The 21,280-nt window shown below is 38.3% G+C and overlaps 1 protein-coding gene across 8 annotated transcripts in view; it reads left to right on the top strand.

Annotated features, from left to right (window-relative positions):
* The window catches only part of sez6b (seizure related 6 homolog b), a 213,469-nt gene that overhangs the window by 28,902 nt on the left and 163,287 nt on the right, over positions 1-21,280 (top strand). For 2 of the 8 annotated variants that reach the window (XM_079608880.1, XM_079608879.1), the window contains exon 1: positions 19,683-19,984. The exons of 3 other annotated variants lie outside the window; for them this stretch is intronic. In XM_079608880.1, coding sequence (XP_079465006.1) covers positions 19,900-19,984 — 85 coding nt within the window. In that variant the 5' untranslated portion in view covers positions 19,683-19,899. Of the gene's footprint in view, positions 1-132; positions 180-348; positions 471-19,652; positions 19,985-21,280 lie in introns of those variants that run through there. 3 more of the 8 variants (XM_079608886.1, XM_079608885.1, XM_079608881.1) reach the window with 3 other exon arrangements.

Below are 21,280 nucleotides of genomic sequence, written 5' to 3'. Positions count from 1 at the left end.
TCCCTATTGAACTTGAGCAACAAATTACATTGACTCACATAACATGAATAAAGTAAAACACTAACATTACATGCATCCTTATTTCTAACAGAACAGCATTTTGAACACGTTACACTATGTTTGTTTTAAAAGTCAGGTCAACGAAACAAAGTCGGGTAACAGGACAGAAGGGACATGAGGTGAGTAAGATAAGTGTGAATGGGTCATTCCTGTTATACTGTACATTTAGTTAGTTTTAGGAGTCTTGAGCAGATGAATATGAGAACAGGCCGAAGCAAAGAGAGAGTGCTGTGCCTGGCAGGGTTTTGACTGGGTTGCTATGTGTGTAACATGGTACTGTGGAGTCAGTTGCAGGCTGAGCAGATGGATCCTGTGGATGGTCAGGTCTGGAGAGGGTCAGATGGACCTGCCCCCTGCCGCCGAGGCCTGTCATGGACAGATGTAGTCTGATCTTCCCCACAGACATGCTGGTAGAGTGCCTTTTGTGTTTAGTATGCAAATAGGTCTACTGAAGATAAAATATTTTGATTTCAATAGTTACGAATCTGTTTGTGGCATTATAGAAATTACAACCTTCTGATGGAGGTATGGCAAATGCTTTTCCTTGCTAATACAACAATGCTTGACTAATGCATATAATCAGATCAGATTTGATTTCCAAATATTACAGATAATTATTTAGCTTACATAATTAGGTTTGGCCGACCATAACTGGAAACTCGTGGCAGAAAGACATGCATCAGACAGAGAGCTATTGTGTTGTTACGCTGTGTCGGCATGATCAAGACACCCCCTCAGTCTCATTCATCTTTAGTTGGTTCTGTTCACTCTCCAGCTTTTGAAGGACAGCTCCAACATGCCAATTAACCCCTCTCTTCCCCCCCCAGCTTGTTAGGCTGGATTTGTGCTCCATCAGAATGGTACTCTCGCCGAGATGTATCAGCCTTCCGAGACATATCTGGAAGCTTATTGATTTTGGCATATTATTTTATGAGTGGGAGTTGGGAGGCTGTAAATGGTGAACAGGCTGTTTCATTGTTTGAGCTGCTAAGCTGCTGTATAATTACATCGGTGACCGTAAAGCCTGCTGACTGGGCCCACATCTGGGCAAAAACACAGCTAGTGAAATAAGACAGTGCCTTGTGCTCTTTATGAGCCAAGGCCTTGCTTGGACCCCAGAATCACCATCTGTAGCTAGTGAAAGTTTATTTCCTTTTGTGGCATGGGCACGTACTGTTTCCCCGTGACATGATGTATGACAGGCTTCTTAGGCATTTTAAGGGTTTATTGCCTGGCAGCAGTGTTTAAACTGCAGTGTCAGGACAATCTCATGAACATCACCATGTCTCAACATCAATAACTATTTGAGTGGAGAAAATGATGCTGCAAAGATTTTACTGCCTGTGGGATAAAAGTGCTGTCACACCACTTCTTGCGATGCAGACTCATCAGGGAATTGCAGTATTTTCTTAGCTCAGTGAAAAGGTAAAATCGAATTCCACACAGGGATAGGCAAATATCTGTTGACCAATACTAAATAGTGATATAGGATGTGTTATTTGGCACATATCTGTATTTTTTATCCATGTGTAATCAATAATTGTGTAACTGTGACTTCCCACTTTTTAAAGTATTTTGCCCATAATTTTTCTCATGGGGATTTAAAAAAGGTCTTTGTTAAAGAGTTATAGAGTCATGAACCAAACCAAATACACACACATATTTATTTTTAAAGGGAGAGTTCACCCAAAAAAATGTAATTACCCCATGATTTACTCACCCTCAAGCCATCCTAGGTATATATGACTTTCTTCTTTCAGACGAATACAATCTGAGATATATTAAAACAATGTTCTGGCTCTTTCAAGCTTTATAATGGCAGTGGATGGAGGATGAGATTTTGAAGCCCCAAAAAGTGCATTCATCCATCATAAAAGTAATTCACACGGCTCTGTGGGGTTAATAAAGGCCTTTTGAAGCGAAGCGATGCGTCTGTGTAAGAAAAATATTCACATTTAAAACAAACTAAAATAACTAGTTTCCTACAGACGCCAGTACGCGTTGATTTCGATTGAAGTCTAAAACGAGAATTTTTAAAGAGAAATGTCTGAGGATTTGGATAAAAGAGAAGAGCAGCTTGAGTTTTCTGCCCAGCTCTATTTGTTTGAACCGCGAGAGGTGTCAAAGCTTACGCGACTCCTACATCGCTTCAGGGTGTTACGCTCTTTTGGCGTAAGTCGTAAGACTTGCTAAGGCGTATGCCGGAAACTAGTTATTTTAGTTTAAATATGGATTTTTTTTCGCTTTGCTTCAGAAAGCCCTTATTAACCCCCTGGAGTCGTATGGATTACTTTTATGATGAGTGGATGCCCTTTGTTGGACTTCAAAATCAGGACCACCTTTCACTACCATTATAAAGCTTGGAAGAGCAATGATATTTTTTTATATAACTCAGATTGTGTTCGTCTGAAAGAAAAAAGTCATATACACATAGGATGGCTTGAGGGACAGTAAATCATGGGATAATTTCCATTTTTGTTTATCTATTTAACTATTTATCCCTTTAAGTATTTTTGACTCAATTACGTTATTTGCAAACTCACCAGCCACTTTTTTGGTGCACCTGTTCAACTACTTGTTAACGCTAATCACATGGCAGCAACTCAATGCTTATAGGCATGTAGACAAGACAATCTCAAACTGAGCTAGAATGGGGAAGGAAGGTGATTTAAGTGACTTTGAACGTGGCAGGGTTGTTGTTGGTGGGTGGGAGTATTTCAAAAAGTGCTGTTCTACTGGGATTTTCACGCAGATCAATCTCTAGGTTTACAGACAATGGTCCGAAAAACTGAAAATATCCAGTAAGCAGCAGTTCTGTGGGCGAAAATGCCTTGTTGATGCCAGAGGTCAGAAGAAAATGGTCAGACTGGTTCAAGCTGAAAGAAAGGCAATGGTAACTTGTAACCACTCATTACAACCGAGGTCTACAGAAGAGCATCTCTGAACACACAACACGTCAAACCTTGAAGCAGATGAGCTAAAGCAGCAGAAGAAACACCAGTCGCCACCTTGGAATTATAAGGTTCTATCTGCATTCTGACTGGTTTTGAGATATTGAGCTTTAAAGTTTTTGCATTCCATTCGACTGTGTAGAAAGAACATTTTTATTTTCTAAATAAAAAGTTCCAAAATGTACATAACTTAAAAAACATCACATAATGTAAGATATGTAATATCTTAATATCACATAATAAGATATGTGAATAACTAAATTTTTACAAAAATGTCAGATAGAACCTTATAATTCCAAGGGGACGCAGTGACACTTCTGTCAGCTAAGAACAGGAAACTGAGGCTACAGTTCACACAGGCTCACCATTATTGGACAAGTGTGATGCTATCATGTCAATTTGGACCAAAATCTCAGAGTAGTTTCCAGCACCTTGTTGAATCTACGCCGGAGAATTAAGTGTTCTGAAGCCAACATTGTAGCTCACAGTTGGTCTGGTTTTAAAGAGGACCTATTTTACACTTTTTTTTTTTTACATTTTCAACTTTCTTTAGTTTGTAAAGTTGCTGTTTGTGCATGAAAAAGGTCTGCAAAGTTACAAAGCACAAAGTCCACTCCAAAGGGAGTTACAGGATTCTCCATATCAGTAAGCACTGTTTCTGAACTCCATGAAATGCCTTGATTGTAGTTTTCTTCAGGGAATGTATGTCACAATATTCCTCATTTAAAGGTGACCCCCCTTTTCACAAGATGTAATATAAATCTATGGTGTCCACAGAAGGTGTCTGTAAAATTCCAGCTCAAAATAACCCCCAGATCATTTATTATAGCTTGTCAAATTTCCCCCATTTTGTGTGTGTCCCTTTAAATGCAAATGAGCTGCTGCTCCCCACCTCAGTTCAGAAGACGGCCGATCCTTTATACGAGCTTCGGATACAATAACAAAACACGCAAATTTCACTCATCCAAAATCTCAGAAATAACCAGTAGCGGAGTGAAACCTTACGGATAGACTTAGAAAGAGGTTGCAACTTTTAGACTACACCTGGATGTTTCTGAATGGTTAGTGGATACATTTATGTTGTTGTTGTGGAGTTACTTTGATTCATCTCATCGACTTGCATGTACTGTACGTCATGTTTAACAAGTTGACAGTTGAGGTCTTTATAAGACATAAGATATCTTTTTAAGACAGCTGTGACATTTTTTGGTCAAAATACCACAAGGGCGAAGCCTGAGCGAGAAATGGCATGCTTTGCTCGAACTTTTGCTATTGCGTTGCATTTTACACTGTTGTTGCTTGCGAAAAAGAACAACAAATGGCGGAGCCATGGGAAACGTTTAGATTAAGGTAATATTATAAGATCCCCTTCCTACGTCTGAAGGAGATATGATCGGCTAATTTTTTTACATGGTTGCAGAGAAAGGCTTACCAAAACAAATATACTGGGTTGTAACTTTTCACTTCTTCTGGCTTGGTAGATACACAGAGGACCCGATAACTTAAACACAAAAACAAAAAAAGTTAGATCCTCTTTGAATTATTCCTGCCCAAAGCATTCACACACACACACACACACACAAAAAGGGGCAAGGCCTGTAGTTTGTTGAAACGCGTTCGCTTGAGAAATAGGTTTTTGTTAATGTACTATACATTAACAAAGACCTATTTCTCCTGAAATCCATGTCATGTTTTCCCTATACCTTTAGTAGCTTGTGCACCGTCAGTGAGTTAGGAAAAACCAAACAGAAGAAGAGTTAGGAGCGCGAAATCTGTAAGTAAGGCCAGTCGAATGGATTTGGGAAATGGACCGGCCGGGATTTTATATTTTCGGAGCTGGAAAGAAAGACGTATTTGCAACCACATCGATATTGCCCGCCAAATTGTCCTTCTTTGAATATTGGGGGGGACATGTCCCCCTGTCCCCCCATAGAATTACGCCTATGGTGTAGACCAAGTGGAATAGCGTTGCGTTACCTTTCAAGTTTCATGTGTCTTATAAACTGACCTGTTTAAGTATTAATTAAATAGACTAATACTAGAGAATTAAATGTCCTTATTCCTTTATATCTGCGGGACTCGCGTGTGGCGCTGATATCTGTCTCTTATTAGCAATCGGGACCTGCTTCATACCACAGTCATGTTAAAAACATCAATGTATTCACGCATCCATAAACATTATTGACGACAAGATCCATAATTCCGCTTAATGCTTATGTGGCATCAACCTACGCCTTTGTTATTGAAAGAGGTTAGCGACCTCTACTGTAGCATAAAAGAAAATTTCTCTATGGAGAAAATGAATGGTTTTTTTTTTTTTTTACTTCCAGTATCTAACTTCTGCACTCTTTGGTAAGGACATATTTCCATTATTTTTGGACATTGACTTGGCTAATATGTGGACCTACAGCTCTATGGCCTGAGCCTATTGTTACTGTTTGACTGTGGAAAAATAACTCAGCCTGGGTCTGCTCGTTTTTTATTCATAATTTTATTTATTAATGTTTTTTTTTTTTACTCCAAAAGTGTTTCAAAAACCAAGAGAAAGTAGCAATCTTGCAATGGAAAGGTCATGCTTTAGAATAACAGGCACTGGCAAGCAGCAGCACACTGTAACTAACGTGCTGTGCTATTTACTTGGCATTTACTTGCAGCGATTTATTCCACGCCATGTTTAAATATCAAGTCTCCCTTGTTAATATTCATGGTCTTCCACACCTACAGTATGGGATGGTGCCCAGTCTTGTCTAATGAATAACTTAAGACCTATAAATAATGCATTAAGAGTGGCTGCATTACTGTGGGTGCTTCAGTTTTTCCAAGTCTTCTTTGGAGAATAAACCGAATTGAATTTGGAGTTCTTGTGTGGTAGATCGAAGTCACGAGAGGTAATGTTTCTCTGAGCTCTTGCTGCCGTTTGTAATTGGCTTCCCCGCTGTTAACGCAGAGCTAATGACTTCATTTGACTGTGTGCTGTGTATGAATTGGTGTTGGATTAAACAATTTAATCTCTCCGTGGCCTCATTGGTGGCAATTTAAAAAGGCTGTGCCGTTGCAAGAAAATGTTGTGCCGGTGATCTCCCAGGGAGAACGGGATTACCTTGTATCTTAACCGAATTATCTCTCTCTTTTTGTGTGCGTGTTTATATATATATATATATATATATATATATATATATATATATATATATATATGTAAATATAATAAATATTAGAGTTAAAAAAGTTTTTACAATTTCACAACTTATATTTTATATAAAATAAATGTGTATATATTAGACATTAATATCTCTCCTTTTTATTAGTTTTATTTAATTGAATGTATTGTAAAAAAAAATATTGTAGGCCTTACATGTAAATATGTATCTAGTTGACTCAGTGCACTGACTGTACATTTATATGTGAGGAATGCAGTGTACGTAACATGATCCCACATACTGCGCCGCCAAATCCTTAAATGAAATGTGTGAGTGTGTTCAATTATTCAGTTACACACAGTCTCCCCATGCACCGTTTAAAAGCATCTCAGGGGTGAAATCACCTACTGCAACTACACCATCAACGGATAGCAAGACTTCCAGTCTTGTTCTATTATTATTATATATGGTTGTAGTATTTTTTAATCATTTGAATTAGCTTTTTATATTTTCAGTTTTAATTTTAATTGGAGTTTTTTAATAATTTTGTGCTTTTGTCATTTTTATTAGTTTTGGTTTAAAAATAAATCTAGTTTAAAAAAAATTTATTTCAGTTTTATTTTTTTGCTATTTTAGTATTTTGCTATTTTTCATCTAATTATTATAAATATATATTTTGGGCTGCACGATATATCAAAAAGATTGAAATATTGCAAATGTACATATCGCGATATACATATTGTAACGGCTTGTAATAACTGCATGATTTTAATACAGTAAGCCATCTCTCGGACAACGTGTAGGGCCAAATTCAGTTCTCTTTCTCAGCTTATGGCCAAATACACACAAAATTATGGCAAAATGCCATATGACATGTCAGTTATGTCTTAAGTGGAATAAAGAGTGGAAAGAAAGCACGCGTGTAACAATTTATTAGATCCGTGCAGCTCTTAAAGTGACAACAGCCTAATAAACCTGCTTTGTTCTGTCTGCTTAATGTTCATAAAACAACAACAGACAAAATCACTCACTGCTCTTGACTGAATGACTTTTGTAGCTTTAATAAGAATCTGTATATATACCGGTATATATATTCATACAAATTTGTACATTTGATTATTAGATTTTCAGTTTTTAAATATATTTAAATATAATAATTTATTTGACACAATATATGTGACGTAATATATTACATATTGAATATCGCATTATTTAACAAATTATTCCATATCGCATTTTTCTTCAATATCATGCAGCCCTAATATTTATATTTTATTTCAGCTCATTAACACAGCTTCCTTCAGCAGATGCTTGGAGATTTGTAATTTTTGATTATTATATGTTTGTCTTGTGTCCTTTTAAGTTAATTTGGCATGTTGCTTTTTACTTTTCAGTCTAATAATAGTTTCATACACCAATATCTCCTGTACCACTGATTTATATTGTCGGCTTCGTCCTAGAGTCTTTTCCGATAATAGAGAAGATCTAGGTCCGACTGACCCCAAGGGCCAGAGGCTACTCTTCGAGGACAGTCCGAAGCTCTGTCTTCTGTAGAATATGACCATAGCATCGGCTGAGCAGTGAAAGAGTGTGTCTGGTTCCTTCACCCCGCAGCACTCCTATCTGCTCTGATGAGCGTTGCCCTTTAACTTTTGATGTGAGATTTATGTGTCTTGGTGCATTGCCGGATACAGTGTAAGGAGCTTAGGGTCACTATCTACTCACAGATGTATTGCTTGAATAAATAAGGACTCAGAGGAAAAGCAAAATACATTCTTCTGACAGTGCAAGTCTGATCGTTTGAGAAATACAAATTTTGCCTGAATTCATTACTCTCAAATATTCATACACTGAAATATCTAAAAAGAAATCTGCTTAATGTTGTTTTAGGCAGGTTGTAAGTGGCAGATCTTTTTGTGAAGCTTTTGAGTTCTAAGACAGAGAAAGGGATTTTCTGAAGCATGATAGTCTGTTTCTGCTTGGTAAAGCAAGTTTAGGAATTAATATTTTGAAGTATAGGACTTCTGTAAAACACATGCGTTAGTGCTCTGAAGTTGCAGGTTCAGTGATTTTTCTTTTTTTGGTCTCCATTTAATTTCCTACTTGCAGTGTTTTGTTGGTCTTTTTTTTTTTTTAAGTGGTCCAAAACAGACAGAAATGCCACTTGCGACAATTTTTCTTTAGGACAGATGTCACCATGGTGCAAGGCTTTCATTTCCCCTCAAGCTAAATGCTTTATGCTTGCCCCTGCATTTATGTGTGAGACCAAGCACGCAGGTGGACTGCTTGATAGATCCCTGCCCAGTGGGGCTGAATGGCCGCTGGGTCTGTGGGGTTCTTTGTAGCACGAAAACCAAGGCTCCACAGACTGTCTAAGCTGCGGTGACAAGCCACAGTCTGTACTGTCTGACATGGACACTCACTGCGACAGAGCACTACGGGAACTACCAGAGAGCACAGGATGCTTCTTGGATGATGAGGTTGTTTAGATGTACTGCTGAGCCCTTATAGGACATATACAGTGAGGCCTTGAAACCTTTAACCATGTTAATGTGATTTGGTATTTTATGTATAGTGTACACTTCCATTCAAATGTTTGGGGGTGGTAAGAACTTTTTATGTTTTTGAAAGTAGGGTACATTTATGACGTACTAAAAACAGTTTTGAAACCTGTTTTGAAAGGTTTTCGTTTTCAGGCCCCTAAAATGTCGTCGTTGTGTAAATGAATGGCCAAAAGGCGAAAAGGGTGTTGTGTAAGTGCCTCCTTAAGCTCACCAAGGCTGCATGTATTCAATCAAAAATACACTGATAAAAAAATAAATAATAATAATAATAATTCATTACATTTATATAGCGCTTTTCTCGGCACTCAAATCGCTTTACATGGAAGTGGGAATCTCCTCAGCCACCACCGATGTGCAGCATCCACCTGGATGATACGGCAGCCATATTGCGCCAGAACGCCCACCACACACCAGCTTATTGGTGGAGAAGAGACTGTGATGAAGCCAATCAGTATATGGGAATGATTAGGAGGCCATGATGGACAGAGGCCACTGGGCATATTTGGCCAGGATGCTGGGGTTACACCCCTACTCGTTTCGAAAGACATCCTGGGATTTTTTTGTGACCACAGAGAGTCAAGACCTCGGTTTAACGTCTCATCGGATGGACGATGGTTTTTGATAGTATAGTGTCCCTGTCACAATACTGGGGTGTAAGGACCCACACAGACCACAGGGTGAGCGCCCCCTGCTGGCCTCACTAACACCTCTTCCAGCAGCAACCTGGTTATCTCAGGAGTCTCCCATCCAGGTACTAACCAGACTCAGCCCTGCTTAGCTTCAGTGGGCAACCAGTCTTGGGCTACAGGGTGATATGGCTTCTGGCAATATATTCTGAAGTATTATTACAAGAAAAAAAAATCTACTTTTAATATTTTAAAATGCAATTTATTCCTATGATGGCAAAGTTTCCAGTCTTCAGTGTCACATGCTCCTTCAGAAATCACTCTAATGGTGATTTGGTACTCAAGAAACATTTCTTATTATTATCAATGTTGAAACAGATGTGTCGAATATTTTTCAAGATTCTGAAGTTAACAAAATTTATTTTTTTAATAGAGATTTTTTGTAACATTATTAATGTATTTACTGTCAGTTTTAATGTATTTACTGTCAGTTTTAATCAATTTAATGCATATCTGCCAAATAAATGTAATTAGTTTTTTTATAAACAGTATGTATAATTTGAGTTTTGCAGATTCATTCACTCTTATGTAAGATGCATTTATGTCCTCAAGAGATTGTATTTTAAAAAATAATAATAATAAAGATGGAAGGTACAGTGCCTTTTTATTTAAAAAAATCTTTATATATGTCTTTTTGTAGTTTGAATCCAGGCTCAAAACAATATTATACATTCAGTTATCCAGTATACATATTTAGATCTAGCCACTGGAATGATTATTTCCATATGTTTTGGATGTGAGTCATTCCATCAGCCTCAGGATCCACAAGGCAATAAATGTAGTTTACAGAATGCAGATGCACGGCTTGTATCTCATAAACAATAAGAGAGGCTATTTTCTCATGACATAAAGAAAGAACAAATATTCAAAGAATCACACTGTGTATTATAATGCACAAAACAAGGTCTTGAATTGCAAGGTTGTTGTTTGTATTTGGTTTTGTGGGATTTGCCAGATGGCGTGTGCAGGAAGAATTACCTCATCAAGAACAAGCTTGCAATCGGCTCAGTTTGTGGTATAGACACGATGTCCTACAAAAACTGAGAAAGAGAAGCTTTTTGCATGAAATAAACTGAAAGAGTTTGAAGACACACATTTTAAATGATTGCTCTGTGAACGAAGTCGTCTGATGATGTTGGCATTATGTAAAACCATATACCGGTAGTGCATTAACAGTTCAAGATCCTGTTCTCAATTATTGTGGCGAGATCAGAAACACAGATTTCATTACGATTGAAGTAGAAAGTACATTATTGTCTTTCTCTGCCCGGATGATAAAAAGATGATTGAGGTTTTGTTTTTGCAGCATGTCGAGACAAGCTTTGTTGAACAGGAACGAAACAAGATACACCATCTATGCCAGAGTATCTCTCGAGTTATTCTCTAAATAAAGTGATTACATCTTTTGTTATGTATATATATTTGTTTTAATCTGGGATTTTAGATATTTACAGTTCAGAGAAAAAGGGAATTGTCAAGTGCCTCTCATTCCTTTTGCGTTGGCTCATCTCCTTTGCAAACAGTGGTAGGTGTCTAAGCTGTGTTCAGACCTTGGCCCTGAATGACAGGGTGATTGACAGGTGATGAGCAGGCAGGAAATGAGGCCCACATCCTATCTGGGGTGGCTCAGCGGCGTAGAAAAGACTCTTATTAAACTCGTTTAAACCCTGAACTCTTCAATTTGTTTAGCTATAATCTCGAAATGCAAGCAAATTCTATTTCAAGGGAAGATATATTGTTTTGTAGCATGAAACAAGTGACCCAGCTTTAAAACTAAATTACACACACACAAAGTTTCCAAGTTACTGTAATGTCAATGAAGCAGATACGTCTGAACGTATTTTCTCTGATGTGGTGTGACTGAGGTCCTGAAATACGGACTGTTTCTTGCCATTAGCTTCTTGCAAACAGCAGGCGAAGACAATTACTTCTGAGCAGAGAGAACTCACATCTCACACTTGCGTTAAATAAGTCACAGGCTGCCCACATTATTTTGCACATTTGATGAGTAACTTTCTATCCTGATCAAGCTGACAGACACTAGCATAAATCCACCACTCAACAGTTACGACTAAATATAGCTAAACCTCCAGACTGTTTTGCTCCCCGAAGCCATCCAGAGCCCATAAAGCTTGACCCCGTTCTTGTCTTCCAGCTGTGTGTGAGGGCACAGAATTGCTTCCCTTTGATGACCTTAATATTTAATTTGCATGCATTATTGTCCAAAGTGGAGATTAGTGTGGGTGTGTTTGACTTCTGACTTAATTTAGATAAATGCAAAATGTTGTTGCCAGTGATTTATAGCGGGAGATGAAATATTAATTAATAGGCCTTGGTTTTAAATAGTTTTATTAAATGGAACCCAGAGCTCAGCTGCAAAGCCACCTATCAACACATACATAGGTGGTTTTCATTTTTCAGCACAACTTACCATAGCAAATCATATAAATAAAATACTACATTGATACATCTTTTATTTGAACAGAACATGCAAAAAAAATCTTACTGCTACAAATTATCTTGCAGTTCTAACAGAATTATTTAGATACTTTTATGTGTCTGGTAATATCTTGTGTCGTGGCGATTCGTATGTTATTATAGTATGACTTTTTAATATCTTTGCAGTAATGCTGAATATATGTGCACCTGCATCTGAATATTCATACTGTCCTACTACTACTGTAGCACTCTTAGGCCCGGTTTCACAGACAGGGCTTAGATTAAGCCAGGATTAGGCCTTAGTTTAATTAGGACAGTAGCTTTTGTAAATGTGGCTTAGGAAAAAACATTACTGGGGTGCATCTTGAGACAAAACAATGACACTGACATATTTTAAGATAAGTTGCTTTCAGTTAAAACAGCACAAACGTGCATTTTAGTCTGGGTCTAGGGTTAAGCCTTGTCTGTGATACCGGGGGATTAAGGTGAAGTATGTAAGATGTTTTATGTTAAAATGCATTCTCTTAACTTAGTTTATTGTTCATTGACTTCTATTTGTATGCCATGCATGGGTATATCTCCCACAACAGTGTAAACATTGAGCCTCCCAGGCACCATCAAAACATTGAGATCCGGTCAGATCCGTCAATCTCTTTCCAGCTCAATTAATCCACTTTTTTCCTGAATGTGGAAGTCTCGCCCGACTCGCAGCGGAATTATCCTTTACAATGTCCCCAATATAATAAGAGTGCGCATTTACCTTTTATAGGGAGTATTTTACATGCTCGTTTTCTCATGTCAGTCTGTGCCATAAAATGCGGGCATATGGCGTCGTATACGGACATTCTTTTCAGATTTGCGGGTGCTCAAAAAACACGGACGTTCCAGGAATTTCTTCAGTTTATTGTTGTTGTGGCAGTCAACAACAGCAGAGCTTAACTTAGCTCATTTCAATTTTTAGGAATATTCAAAAAGTTTCTGTTCAATTAATGCTGTCATTCTTTTTACCCCGCTTTAACAATGGTTCCCTATGGAGACTGGAACTGGACAGCATCCAAATGGAAGTTAGAATCCATCTTGGCGGTGCTCACTGTTTGATCAGGACAAAGGTGTATAGTGGGAAATTGGGGCGTGGCTAATGTAGCAGGCGCAGCCAGAGGGTGTTTAGCCGCTGTGGGACAAGTCACCTTTATTAATATAGCGCTTTTTACAATACAGATTGTTTGAAAGCAGCTTTTTCAGAGATAACAGGAAAACAAAGTTTGTTTCTAGAAGAAAATAGCATCACAATCTTAAGTTCAGTGATGGTTCATTTTTGTTGTCAATTTTTTTTTAATTTAGTTCATTTATACATGTAGCCGCTCTGGAGAAAACCGGGATGTCATCGTCCAGCTCAGTTCTCATATAATGGTGTCAATGCAGGCAGAACAATAATATTGTGGAATATTAAATTATATGTCCCCAACTAAGTAAGCCAAAAGCCAAAGGCTAAACAGGCGACAGTGGCAAGGAACTAAAACTCTGGTGACAGAATAGAGGAACAAAAATATTAGGAGAAACCAGGCTCAGTCGGGGGGCCAGTTCTCCTCTGGCCAACGAACGAACAGTGTATGATTATGATTCAGGCAGCATTATTGGTCAGAAGTCAGATTGGATTGGAACATTCAGAATATTATCCAGTTCCATCTGGTTGAAGACCAGAGTCACGCCGGTATGGAGACGGGTTTGTTGAGGATCAGTGCCGATTGCTGTCATGTCGATGAAGCCTTCACAGGGGAGAGTCTTGATGTAATCTCTGCTGACACTTCAGGAATGCGTTGTGGTCGTTTCTAGGCGCAGGTCCACCATCTGTTCTGGATACGGCCCGGATCCGGCTGATGAGAAAAGACATTCAGCATCGGTTACAGAACCTTCAAAGATTAAACGTCATGAACATGTTAAAGCGAACAGGGCATTGCTATGCAACGTGCTACAATGGACGCTTCAATACCGTACAACATTATCATGCACTGGTTCAGAAAGACAAATTGTAAGGGTCAGACAGGTCAATTTAGGTCAAAGGGAATTATTTATTAATTTATAGGGAATTCAAAAGAATTACGGCCGAGCAAATGACTTGTCCAGCGTTCACTTGAACGGGCCGTAACTATCAGCTCTACCCCGGATATAAATATCCAAACTAGTGAAAACACTATTAGCAAGGTAACTTAGATCAGCAGTTAGACATTAAATTTGTAAGTACATAACACAAGAACACTTATCTTTGAAATACAAACAATACTTTATTGATTATTCTAACACATAAAACTAATATCTAACACACACACACACACACACACGTTGCAGAAAAAAAGAGAGTGAGGAGAGAATGAGTTTTAAGAGTGAGATGATGGAATCATGTGCAGCATGTGGCTTGCTCACTTCAGGTTGGTGGAGAGTTCCTGCCTCAAGTGGAGGAGTTCAAGTATCTTGGGGTCTTGTTCACGAGTGAGGGAAGGATGGAACGGGAGATTGACAGACGGATCGGTGCAGCTGCTGCAGTAATGCGGTCGTTGTACCGGTCTGTTGTGGTGAAGAAAGAGCTGAGCCGCAAGGCGAAGCTCTCGATTTACCGGTCAATCTACGTTCCTACTCTCACCTATGGTCATGAGCTTTGGGTCATGACCGAAAGAACAAGATCCCGGATACAGGCGGCCGAAATGAGCTTTCTCCGCAGAGTGGCTGGGCGATCCCTTAGAGGTAGGGTGAGGAGCTCGGTCACTCGGGAGGAGCTCAGAGTAGAGTCGCTGCTCCTCCACATCGAGAGGGGTCAGCTGAGGTGGCTCGGGCATCTGTTCCGGATGCCTCCTGAACGCCTTCCTAGGAAGGTATTCAGGGCACGTCCCACCGGGAGGAGACCCCGAGGAAGACCTAGGACACGCTGGAGAGACTATGTCTCCCGGCTGGCCTGGGAACGCCTCGGTGTCCCCCCGGAAGAGCTGGAGGAAGTGTCTAGGGAGAGGGAAGTCTGGGTGTCTCTGCTTAGACTGCTGCCCCCGCGACCCGGCCCCGGATAAGCGGAAGAAGATGGATGGATGATGGAATCCCAAGTTTCCATATGCACTTATAAGACATGACCTGAACTAACCATCAATCATTAATTTGACCCTTTTGTCGTTTCTTATCGGGGTTATTAAACATTATATCAAAGCAGCAGTTCAGCTAAGAGTCTGGAGACTACTTGCTTGTCTTTGCGTTCCTTTGGGGGGAGCTTGATTGACATGTGATCTGACCAATCATACTTCGCCATCCGCCATTTTGTCCGACAAACCAGTCAGGCGAGTTAGCAGATTAACATGGGAGTATTTGAACTTGAAAAACGGAGTGTACTGACGCCTTTCCGCGGTTAAAACAACATTCCTTCTTATGTTCATTTATGTTTATTTGATGCTATAAATAAACTAGAAGGAAGAGATGATTGGTTCACGAGCAGCTTTAACTGATGCTCTACAGCGATCTGTCAGACACAGTAAAGAGCCACAAAACGGTATTTATTGTTTAAATTTCTTTTAAAAAATGACCAAATTTGAAAGGTGAGACTTTGTTTAATATGTTTAATATCAAAAGTAACCTGGTCTGTCAGCGCGTTGTCAGTGTCCTCTCTGGTCCGCGATGTATTTTTCACTACGTGAGAACATGGTGTGGCGTGAGAGCGGCATCGCTTGTCGGACATAGCGACAGTAACTAAGGGGGTCGGGTCTTTGCGAACGGTCAATTGCTTTACTACTCAATTGCTACTCAATTGTTTCTTGCATAGCAACACAGCTAAAAGTATTCCTAATATGTTGGACCTTTCATTGAAAGTGGCCTACTTTAACTTGAGACATGCCTTCACAAGCACCCGAGAGTTGTAGGCCTATTTGTGATGTTTGAGTTGGGGGAGGTGCGATTTGCTAAAGGAATGTTTGCAAGGTTGTTTGAAAATATGCACTATTTTTTGTAATTCCTCTAGTTGCCAGTGCCACTAGTGTCGCAGAAACCACATACTTGACCTTTAAAAATAAAGGTTCTTCACTGGCATCTATGGTTCCATGAAGAACCTTTAACATCTATGAATCCTTTCTATTCCACAAAAGGTTCTTTAGATTTAAAAAAAAAAATCTGACACTAAAAAAAAAAAAAGACACCAAGGACTTGAACAGCTCCGAGTAGAACGTCACAGGTTTTATCTCATAATTACAGTAATTACAACTTGGCATGAATGCAGCATAAGACCATCTCTGGTGAAGTGACACAACTGTCATCATAAGATACATTACAGTGACAACATGGCGTCTGAATTTCACTACACATTATTACTATATAGAACTTACATTTTTAATGATGGCGAAGTAAGTTCTTGTAGTATCTATTCAGAGACCATGCGATTTCAGATTCAGCTTTTGTTTTTGAATTGTTGATTTAATGGGATAGTTCACCCAAAATTGAAAGTCTTGTCATTCAAAACCTGCATGACTTTAATGGAACACAAAAGAAGATATTTCAAAAATATATAGTTATTTTTATTTAAAAAAAATATTTGTTTCATGAAATTAGTCAATGGTGTTTGATGTTGTTTTGGACCCTGTTGACTGTCATTGTATAGACAAAAACACAGTTTCAACATTTTTCAAAATATCTTCCTTTGTGTTCCACAGAAGATAGAAAGTCATACAGGTTTGGAATGAGGATGATTAAATCATTTTTGGTTGTAATATCCCTTTAAGCACTGCCACGCAGAGATGATTTAACCTCAGGATACTGACTGCTGGTAGGCACAGGCAACCTTAATGCTTCAGTGAACCCCGGCCCAGTCTAGCTTCAGGGGAATAACCCCGTTCTTGTGGAACATATGCATTCAAACAGACAGAAAACAGCGTAGCTGGTTAAGGCTGCACAACTTCAATCAAGAAATCAGTCATTTGCTCCTGGTTAAGTTTGTCTAAACAGGTTGTAATTTCAGCATTCTTACTTTTTCAGTGTGCAATCATAATTACCAGTTTCAGCCTCGCCACTGAGCTTGGAATAGTAATTATTACACCGACAGACAGAGAACATTTCCACATAAACATGAGCGGGCTCCGAGGGAAATACGGTGAAATGAAAAGGTGATGATGGCTTCCTATAATTCCAATAATGGCCAGCAGATGAGGACTGCATTAACATTTGGTGCTTAACGTTCATAACTCTTCTCTCTGCGGCATCACTTAACATTTCTATATTATTGCCACAAAGTCCTCTGTCTCACCTCATGTATATTTCATGAGTGTTGCTCTTTTCCTTACCATTTAGTTCTTTGTGGAGTGCAAATACTGGGAATTGATGAGCAGGTCATTGTATGGGTAATTTTTAGGAGAGGTATGTTTTCAGATTTTCCCTTTTCCACTAGATTCCTTTAAGCTATCACTATAAATGGAGGCAGTTTGCTAATTAGATGTTTTTATTTACCAGAATAACCCATTCCAGAGGGAAAGAATGCAGCAAAACAACAAAAAGATCTTAACAGCGGCTCTGTTGCAAATAGCTGTGATATTGCTGTAATCGGAAAGTTATTGTTTAGAGACAGGTATAACAAGCTTTGTAGCCATCAGGTAAAAGGTACTAAAATACTTTTCTTACACTGAGTAATTGTTGTTTTTAAACAAAGTTGCTGTGTTTTTGTTTTGTTTTTTTTTACCCAAAATACCGTAATATTGTGAAATTGTGTTTTCTTTTTGAATATATATTTTAAGGGGCCATGACTGATTTTTATTTTATTTTTATTATTACCTTGAGGTCACTTATGTTAATAGTTTATTTTTTCTTTCACACACACAAAAAATCCAAATATGTGAAAGAACAATTATTTTCAAATTCAACCCTCATTCTGTCACTCTGTCTGAAAATATCTGTTTTTTTAAGGGGCAGCAAATGGCTGCTTTTATGATTGGCTAACGTTATTTCATAGAAAACATTGCACATGGTGTTTTGAAAACATTATCCACATAAAACCGTAGTTTACACGCAAAGCATTATGAAATCATTTACTTGCAGTTTGTGATGTAGCTCCAATACAGCTAAATGCTTCATCTGTCAACAAAAGTTTATTTGCAATCTCTCCATTACACTGTGCCTCGTTTACAAATGAATCTGCAGTCAAATTCACTGAACAAACATATAATCCTCTGACGAGATCCAGGACACCATTAAAAACAAACCATCTTGTTCTCTACTGTAATGAGCAAATGAGCTGTTTACACAGGACTCATGCTCCTTTATGCATTTACTTGACCATTTGTCATCTTGTTGGCAGACTCAAGCACGTGGAGTACATCAGAAAGTGAACGGGCATCTGTATACTGAATCCAGTGTAGGCCGTGTCAGTCATAGGTGCTGATTTATGTTTCTGCCGGTGGTGCCTCCACAATCTACACTCCATGATAAATGAGCTCAGCAAGGTGACACATATGCAATAATGACTCTTAAAACATTTTAACATTACTCAATAATTAATTATACTTTAGTGTGAGTTTCTTCAAGAGTTCCGTCTTTCTCTCCGTGTAGTGGTGTGCTTGATGAATTGATTTACATAAAAGTTATTTGTGTCTCATGAAGAAAAACACGAACTGCAAATACATAACCAACCAAATTAAAACATATTTTGTTGATATACCTGAAGATTTTGAGTTAATTATGTAAACTCAACGGTTATAATGTGTTCTATTTGCTTTTACGTGACTCTCGCATCCGGTGTTGGCAAGTGCCAGCCGTTACATGACTGAAGTGGGCGGGGCCTATTGTGTGATAAAGTAAAACTATTTGTTGATGGAGGCAGGCATATGCAAATTAATTTGCCTGTGTGACATCATAAATACCACAATATCTAAACTAGCTGTTTAGCTTGATTAAATAAATGCTTTTATTTATAATAAAGGGGATGTTTTAAATTATGAAACTTGCAGGAAATGTTAATGGTGCAAAGACCTCTTAAATGTCAAAAGAACAAAGCAAACTTGATTTCTCATGTCATGACTCATTTTATTCCTGATTGCAAAGCTGAATTTTCAGCATCATTACTCCAGTCTTCAGTGTCGCATGATCCTTCAGAAATCATTCTAATATGATGATTTGCTGCTCAAGAAACATTTCTTATTATCAATGTTTTAAAAAGTTTATGCTTTTTTCTTCAGGATTTTATTTATTTATTTTTACTGACCCCAAACTTTTGAATGGTAGTAGTGTGTTTTATTTATTTATTAAACATAATGATATGATGTACATAATTACTTTCATGTTGGCTATGCAACACTGACTTTGATTTGGCAGACAAAAGTTTGTAAGCATTTATATTTTGAACCATTTTTGTTTTTATAAAAAATATGATATGATCATATGATATATGATATCATATACCAACCTACCAGTCTTTTTTTTATCAGATGCTTTTCTGTTTTCAATCTCTGCAGTTATACACATACATTTTTACTCTACAACCCACAAAATATATTAGATTGACTTTTAATACAGAAACAAAACCATGTTTCGTATTATAATTTTTTTGGGTGAATTACATTTATTCATTATTTTAACTGAATATAGCAAAAAATAGGCACACTATTTAGATAGGAATAACCTGTTTAATCCGAGCACTTTGATCTTGTAGAGCACGGTCGACCACTTCCTCCTTTCGCCTCAGTTAGCAGTTGAAATGAAATACAAATGGCAATAATCGAGCCATTTAATCGAGGGCACTATTAGATTATGTACGGTACAAACTTTGCGCGAAGCCTGAAGTTGTTCCAGTTGCTGACGCTAGGAGCTGTCCGCGGTACTGAAACGGCTCGACTCAGTCTGAGAGGTGCTGACAGAAATTGAACATTCTCTGGCTCTCCTCCGTTCACAATTATAAATCTGACCAGAGCTCCCGTCTCGCGCAGCGACCTCGTTCCTCACGGCGCGTGCGGCTGAGGTCTCGCGGAACGTTTGTGTCCTGCTCCTCTTTAAATATCCGGAAAGTGTTTTAATACAAGGACATATTCTGTGATAGGAACCCACTGCCGCGAGCATGAACTCGACAAGAAATTACAAACCAAGCATGGTCATTCTGATTCTGGCCGTATTTGCGGGCTTGGGGATGGCACGAGGGCAAGGTAAGATTTCATATTTAAAATTCTAAACAGAGATACTTGTTCTGCTGTCCACGCGATTAGCGGATTGGATACGCGCAGCTCCACAGAGCCCGACGTGTAGATGATGCGAGCGCGAGACCCATTTCTCACTGTATTGTACCTTTGTTTGCGGAGAAAGAAACTCCGGGTTGAGAAACATCTTTGTGCCGAGGAGGCTATTTAAAACGTTTCACTAGTACTTTGGTTGCACGCGAGAATCACACATTGCACAACAGATGGACTCGTAAGTCACAAAGTCATCGGCGTAATTATGATAAAGCACGCATAGGATTGACAGCACAGCGCGTGACAGTGTATTTTTTATTTGCTCTATGCTCTGACTTCATATTTTTTTAAAGCATTGCATAATTGTTATACGAGTCAGAGCTCTACAGTATGTTTCATTCTCTCGCTTTCCATTTTTCCTGTGTAATAGCTTATTGTTCTCTGTATACAGTATTTATATGACGTAAAGTTAGTACACATTCCCAGATCTTTGTTTGGAGATTTATCTCATCCGTATGTTAAATGTGATTATGTATAACAATTTGAAAACTTTGAGGTTCAACAGGTTTTTAATTTGGGGATCACAGCATGACATTTACTGATTTAGAAGTGAAACATACTTTCAGTGATAGTGTCTTAATTTTTTCACTGTAACTGTCACTGTAAATTGCATTTTACTTAAAGGAAACATTCCATTCATAGTAATCTTATTTAAATATCTGAGACTATCATTGTGTTTTATTGTGGTAGAGAAAGGGAAAGATGTTAAACAAAAGCACAGATGTTTGAAATGAGTATGATGTAGTTCTAATATAAACTGTAGGCCTGTTTCAGAAAGTTCCTTTACACCACATTGATAGAATAAGTGAGTGACATCTTCTGTACAGTTTACATATTTCATTTCTAATAATTGTCACTTAAACGAGGGGGCTATAACAATATAACAAACTATAACACACACACTTTGACATGGGTGTCTCACAATTTGCATTCAATTAGAAGGTTATATCTAGTGCATGTTCATCTCTAAAACATTGATTTAAATTTGCACTATACATATACAGAATAATACTAAATGCTGTAGCTCTGCAGTTTGCTCTATATACTGCAGCTCACGGAAACCTGCTACAGTCATTTCTCAGGCACAGTGTAGTCCGTGTTGCACTTCATTCTCGCTCAAAGCTGTTGTACACCGCTATACCTCAGAGCTCTGTGTTGTTTTTAGCTTTTGTCTGACAATTCCCCTCACTCTTTTTGTCTTACTGTAAAAGC

The sequence above is a fragment of the Phoxinus phoxinus genome (genome assembly GCF_949152265.1).
Source record: "Phoxinus phoxinus genome assembly, chromosome: 4".
NCBI classification, from domain to species: domain Eukaryota; kingdom Metazoa; phylum Chordata; class Actinopteri; order Cypriniformes; family Leuciscidae; genus Phoxinus; species Phoxinus phoxinus.
This window is presented reverse-complemented; position numbering and strand designations above follow the sequence as displayed.